The 6,782-nt window shown below is 38.7% G+C and overlaps 1 protein-coding gene across 1 annotated transcript; it reads left to right on the top strand.

Moving 5' to 3' along the window:
* Nucleotides 1-3,901: 3,901 nt before the first annotated feature.
* ccna1 (cyclin A1) lies at nucleotides 3,902-6,348 on the top strand. The gene is made up of 8 exons (XM_088921689.1): nucleotides 3,902-4,066; nucleotides 4,305-4,539; nucleotides 4,947-5,062; nucleotides 5,133-5,356; nucleotides 5,490-5,694; nucleotides 5,819-5,932; nucleotides 6,016-6,149; nucleotides 6,223-6,348. The coding sequence occupies exons 1-8, from the start codon at nucleotides 3,902-3,904 to the stop codon at nucleotides 6,272-6,274; spliced, it is 1,245 nt and encodes a 414-aa protein (XP_088777815.1). The 3' UTR covers nucleotides 6,275-6,348.
* Nucleotides 6,349-6,782: the final 434 nt, after the last annotated feature.

Below are 6,782 nucleotides of genomic sequence, written 5' to 3'. Positions count from 1 at the left end.
ACAGGTTGCTGACAGGCAGAGCAGGTTCATGACTGAAATTCTTCAAGGAGGATTGAGGTTGAGTATTCCACTGTGACACAGGTTAGTACTGTTTAATGAGCTGCCTAGGTCTGAGGATTGCTCAATGGCAGAGCATTGGATCAGTGGCAAAACAGTGGCAAACCCATTGGATTGAGCACATGTTAATTTGGTTGGAGGGGGCCAGATCACCCTGTCTGAGTGAGTCTGAGTAGCCCTGGGTGGAATGTGGTTCATCGTGGGAATCTGTTCAGTTTTTGAGGAAGCCAATGACTGTGAGCTCTCACCCACCCGGGAATAATACATACTGTACCTTCAGCATAAGAAATGTGTCCTACTCTTCTATGGCACATACAGTAGTTAATAGTAACATCTGTTTAGTTAGTATTCAAAATTCTAAATAAGACCACCTCATATTTTCTTCAATATTTTATATTATAGAAAATAAATTCACCATACCCCACCTCTGAAAAGTCATTGATTGTTGCATAACATTAGGATTCTGCAGCAAATGATAACGTTCTACTGGGTAAGCAGTAAATCCAATGGATTTATTCATATTTTGAAAAAAAAACACATTCTATGTCACTGCTCTGCTCCTGCAGAACTGATTTTTTAATCATTCTACATCTCTAATCTATGCGAACAGTCACTGATGACTAGTTAGTTTGTGTTTCAAAGCATAAGTAAATCTCCCATAATCCCATTCCATTATCCCTGGCAACTATTAAAAACACATGTTCAGTGATCTCTCAGCCTGAGTTGAACTCTGATTAACATCTATTGGCATATCACAAACAAATTAAGCGTCTAGGCTTCTTGGACTGAGATCAGGGACAGAAGAGTGCTCTCAGTCAAAAACAGACTATGAAGAATCAATACATTTGTACTCACATAGCTACTCAGGAAAATGTTAACATTTTCATTTATTTTTTAAAACAAAATCTATGTATTCATAAAAGTGTTGTTACTGTGTTTGGTTACCTGTTTAGCCAACATGGTGAGTTATGGTAAATGGTGTTATTAATCTCTTAATTCTGCAGTAGAATTGAATGTGGTTGGACATTTATTAGCCATATACAGTAAATACTTACAGAAAATGTATTGGATTCTGATTTACCAATTTTGATATTCAATGAAAGTTACAGATCACTAATTTCACATATGTTCATCATCACTTGATCTTGGACTACCTAAAGTAAGTGTAATATGCTTAATTTATTCTAAGTCCATTACAAAACTACCTCTGTCATTTTCCATCCTGTTTTTAACTTCTTAAAAAGGTGTGTGCAATTAATTACAATTAGACATTGAATCTTGAATGGTCAGAGAGAACAATCACCTGTATATATGCTTTCCATATGTTTCTCAAACATGAGTTTCTTGATCAGATTATTATTTAAAGGGATAAATAATTATAGGGATTTATTATTTGTAGATTATTCTGTTCCCAGTCATTTGGTCAGTACATTGGGAGCAGTGTATAAAGATATACAGTTTTTACAGGCATAGAGAGAAATACATATACTTAGCCTTATCTATCTTCATTGAATCTGGTTTACCCATGATTTATTATAGTGCCAAGGAACATGTTTTGCATTTTATTTTTCATTGATGGCCTTTAATATAATAGATCATTACCATTTAATCTTCATTCATAACGTCTTGCCTTTTCTCTGCTGTACGTTGATCGCAGTGAACCTGAATATCAGTACTTCATTATTTCTTACACATATTAAATCAGTAGCCCTTGCTGCTACACTAAGCAGTATTGAAACACATTCATAAAGACTAATTATTCAGTCATGATAAAAAATGTCATAGGGAAGATTAAACAACAAAAGAATGCACAGCCAAGAACATTAGATAGAATATCACAGAACATCACCAACAATGGTTAAAGCTTCCCTATTAATGGAAAAACACAGAGACAACACCATTTTTTTAAACTGTGTGACATTAATAATGGATTTGTTGAATGGCTGAAACTGACACAACAAACCAAAAATAAATAGTTTTTGTTTTCTAAAAACTCAACCTATTGAGACAAACCTTCTAAATGACAAATCAGTTACAATACGAACATTGAAAATGAAAAGTCATGTCTTAAGTCATGATCATCACACCTGAAGAAGACTCCACGTCTGAAACATTGTGTTTTCTTCCTTCTTTTTTTCAGCATGGAATAAACCTATTACTTATCAATAAATTTAAATTTAAACTATAAACTTATCAATAAACCTATTTATTATCAATAAATGTGTTTATGTATGACTACAGAGGTTCCTGCATCAAAAATAACGATCATGACTCTATTAAAAACACAAAATATTAAAATTGTCTTAATGTCCTACAAGCATTTCAGAAAGCAACAACTTACTTTCCTTCATTTAATAACAATGTACAAAAAGAATATAAACACAAACACTTGCTTTATTTCATATCATCAGTACACATGCATGAAAAAATAACCTAACTTCTAAATTGCTGTCACAATGCAACTTAGTAGGCTAATAGATCGATTTAATATAGACGAGACGATTACTGCTTCCCTGTATCATTTATTACCTGCTTTGCTACATTACAGTTTATATATATATATTTTTTGTGTACAAAATAAAACCAATGCAGAACTCCCACATGAACTTGGGGAGAACGTGCAAACACTGTGCAGACAGCACCCCAGGTTGTCCGGAGTTTAACCAAGGGCCCCAGGGCTGTTAAACCGCAATGCTAACCTGCTGCACTGGCCTGGCACCCTGTTAGATATTTCCGAAAGTTAAATGCATCTTTTTATCTGTTCACCCTTCTGCCTCAAACAAGCTCTTGACTGTTTTCCATCCATGCAGATCATCTAAAATTATATTATATGACAGGTTTTAAAGGAGGCATATGGAAATACTAAATGTGTACTGCACAAAAAAAAATCACCAACCGCTATAAAGCTGGCATTTAGAAACCTAGTGGAAAGAGTCAGAGCTAGAAATTATCCAGAGCAGCAGCGCAGAAATTCTTCACACATGGCTTAGAAATCAGACATTACTGACAGAAGAGTTTGCCGAGAAAATAACCATACGGACCCTCTTTTTGTGTGCAATGTTTATTTCAATCAGTACAAGAACAAATGTCATGTGTGCATTGCAATTAAACTGATATAACTGATTTATAAATCAGTATTTTGATCTTTTTTTTTCTTGGTCGAAAGAAATAAAGCGGGCATACAGTTTCAACTGAAGTGTCGCCATAGAGATAAAACACCATCACCTGTAATTTCTATCAGCTGGACAATGAAGGAGACGCATAATCACGCAGGTGAAAGCTTCTTTTGTTGCTGTAGTGACGTCTCACGTGTCTGATAGTTGGACTTTGATTGGTCGAAGCCTTCGAAAGCGGTCTGATTGAAAATAATTACTATGTGTCACTGATGGACCCACAACAGCTGAGTGTACAAAATGAGCTGATTATTACGCTTAATTTGAATTCAGGTTAATTTTATGAGAACTATATATAGTCGAAGTGACGCCAACTTCCTTAAGGGAGGGTTTTAATGTAAAGTAGAAATTCACTTGTTGTGGCTGCAGGGCGTGCATTATCTGGATTACGCGAGTTAAAAGGTTTGAGAGGTTTAATTTTAATTTTCGCTCTGTGCTACTTCTAATGTGAGATGTTCATAACTTCTGAAAGCGGCCGTGTTGTTTTAGTGGTGAGCCTATTTGTACGCCCAAACGTACGTGGTATATTGGCCTCTTAATTTACTGGCTAACAACTTGCCACACGGGCACGGTAAAAAGCAATCCAGGTAGAACGACATGCTAGGCATCTTTGGAATCTAACCTAGTTATCCAAATTTTACTTTTCTTGCACCTAAGCTGATCATCTGGAGATGAGTTCTTTCCTGGTTGGGAGCTGCAGGAACAAGGAGAACTTGGCTCCTATAGTACAGAACTTCATGGAAGTACCTCGCCCTCAGTGGGATTTGAGGCCGAAACAAAGGGCTGTACTAGGATCTCTAAGTGAAAATGATCCGCACAGCAGATCATTTGGTCAGGTGAGGGGTTTTAAGTGCATAACTTTAGCAACCTTAGGTCTTGATGAACTTCATAAATCAATATCTAAAATTGGCCAAGGCCCTGCAAGAAATTGTATATTTTGGCAGTCTGTTTTTAAGATTAATCCTAAACCAGTTTTAAATGTAAATGTGTACCTAGCACTTGCACTCTGCTCTTGGTCACCCTAGCTGGCTTGATGTGCCCTGGCAATAACTTGTATTTCTTAACCCTTTTAAGGGTGCTCTGCACTCCAAGAATGGATCGCTTTGGGATAATGCATTCCCTTCATCCCAGAAGATGGCTTTTCCTACTTGTCCCTCCACATCAAACTTTGAAATCTATGTGGAGGAACCTGATGTGATTGTCCAGTCTGTCCCCAGCATACAACTGTCTGCAGAACCACCACTGCAATATGAAGAGTCCTCCATGTTGGAGCACAAGGAGTTCTGCCTCTTCTTGGACCTTAGTTCAGGTAAGTAGTCTTGGCTACAACAACTGAAGATGGCTCCCCTATATTAACAGTGGAAGTGCAACATGTTCTTGTGCAGAGAAACTATCCAGTTTCACTTCTTTCCTGAAGTGCAGTATCCATCTAGGTACAACACATCTAGGGTTTAAGTAAACTTACAAAGAATAATGGTTAGTGTTTCTGTGGTTCACCACACTGAATCTGTTTTTGTTGGAATGTTTTGTTGAAATAAGATTCATGCACTTGGCCTCAGTTGTGCTGATTGCTGGCCATTTAGTAAATATGCAGTTCATTTTACACATGAACATCTTATTACCACTAATGATAATTACAATGGACTAGTTAATATAATTATGCATTTGTAATGTTGCACAGTCACTACACTAGGTACTGTTACCTGCTTTGCTCAGCAGGGTCATGTCAAGATGCATCCATGCAATCTCAACCAGAGGATGAAGAGCCCTTGCCACCTCCAGATTCGCTAGAATATGTGAAGGACATCTATTGCCACTTGAGGGAGAGTGAGGTGGGTCCTTCATAATTGGTACCCCTTCAGGAAATGGGTGCTTATCCCTAACAAGCTCTGTAACCTTCAGGTCAAGTGCAGACCAAAGCCTGGGTACATGAAGAAACAACCGGACATTACCAACAGCATGCGCGTTATCTTGGTGGACTGGTTGGTTGAAGTTGGGGAGGAGTATAAACTGTGCCTGGAGACTCTCTACCTGACTGTGAACTACCTGGACAGATTTCTCTCCTGCATGTCTGTCTTGCGAGAGAAGTTGCAGTTAGTGGGGACTGCAGCCGCTCTTCTTGCGTCGTAAGTACAGGGCTCTTGAGAACCAACCTGCTCATTGATGAATTTCAGGCTGACCAGATGAGCGCCTTTTAAACTAAAGGTGGAGAGGGGAGTTTAAAGGTGTTCATTCCTAATGCGGCCCTGCATTTTCTAGGAAATATGAAGAGATCTACCCCCCGGAGACTGATGAGTTTATCTACATCACGGATGAAGCCTACACAAAGAAGCAGCTGCTACGGATGGAGCACTTGTTTCTCAGGGTCCTAGGCTTTGATATGACTGTACCTACAGCTTATCAATTCTTGAGGCAGTTCCTGACTATTGAAGCAGTCTGTAGTAGAACAGAAAACCTTGCCCTAGTAAGTACACTTGGCAATATGGCTTCTTTTGAAACCGAAGCCCTTGTGCAGATCTGGCGCTTCACCAAAAGATTGGGTGAGGGGTAACCAGTTAATGTTGCTCAAACCCATTCTTTGCTTCCAGTATGTATCTGAACTAAGCCTGCTGGATGTGGACCCTTTTCTAAAGCATCTCCCATCTAAGGTTGCTGCAGCAGCATACTGTCTTGCAAACTACACGCTTAATGGGAGACTGTGGGTAAGCTCCTCTTATACTTGTATAGCTAAGCATTCTAAAGCCTTCTCTGTGGCCGGCTAAATGAAGCTTCTTGTCTCAAACAGCCTGAATCCCTCTGTGCTTTCACTGGTTACTCTGTACATGAAATCGCACCTTGCCTGCAAGATCTTCACAAGGTGTATCTTGGTGCAGCTGATCGGTCACAACAGGCCATGAGAGAAAAGTACAAGAGCTCTAAGTAGGTGAACTTTTTTTTTAACCATTCCTGACTTGTGACTTGATCTGTAGTAATGATGTATCCTCCTTTGCAGGTACTGTGGCGTATCTTTAATAACTCCTCCAGACTCCCTCCCAGTGCATTAAAGGATTCCCCAAGCCTTCCCCAGAATGGATCATGTGAACAAATGGCACTTAACTTGACTAAAGTTGATTTTGTATCCTTGGGACTCCAGGAGATGACCTGCAAGTGCCTCAGAACTTTTAATCTTTTATTTTTTTACAATGTTTATGATGGTTCTGAGATGGCTATCAAATGAACAATAAAATTTTATCCTAAGTAACTTCTGCTTGCTTTTTGAACTCCTTCATTGAGTATCCTTACCTGCTTTTTGTGCTTAAGCATTAATAGAAGGCAACCATATTCTTTATTGGCATTTTTCCTTGTATCCCTTACAGTAGGCTGCCATTAACCCCCTCCCCCTGATACTTCAAATTAAAAAGGGCTTTCAGCTGAAGCCTTAATGGTTGAATCACCTTTTAGTATTCACAAAGTGCAGGTTAAGTTGCTATAGGTGGCTAAGTCTGTCCTTGGAAAGGTTGCTGCTACCTGGTTTAGCAAAGCATCCACTAAACTATGAAAAGGTGCCTTCTG

The sequence above is a fragment of the Atractosteus spatula genome, chromosome 7, assembly GCF_055471065.1.
Source record: "Atractosteus spatula isolate fAtrSpa1 chromosome 7, fAtrSpa1.hap1, whole genome shotgun sequence".
Taxonomy (NCBI): Eukaryota; Metazoa; Chordata; class Actinopteri; order Semionotiformes; family Lepisosteidae; genus Atractosteus; species Atractosteus spatula.
The sequence above is the reverse complement of the archived record's forward strand: the minus strand, read 5'-3'. Positions and strand labels throughout refer to the sequence as shown.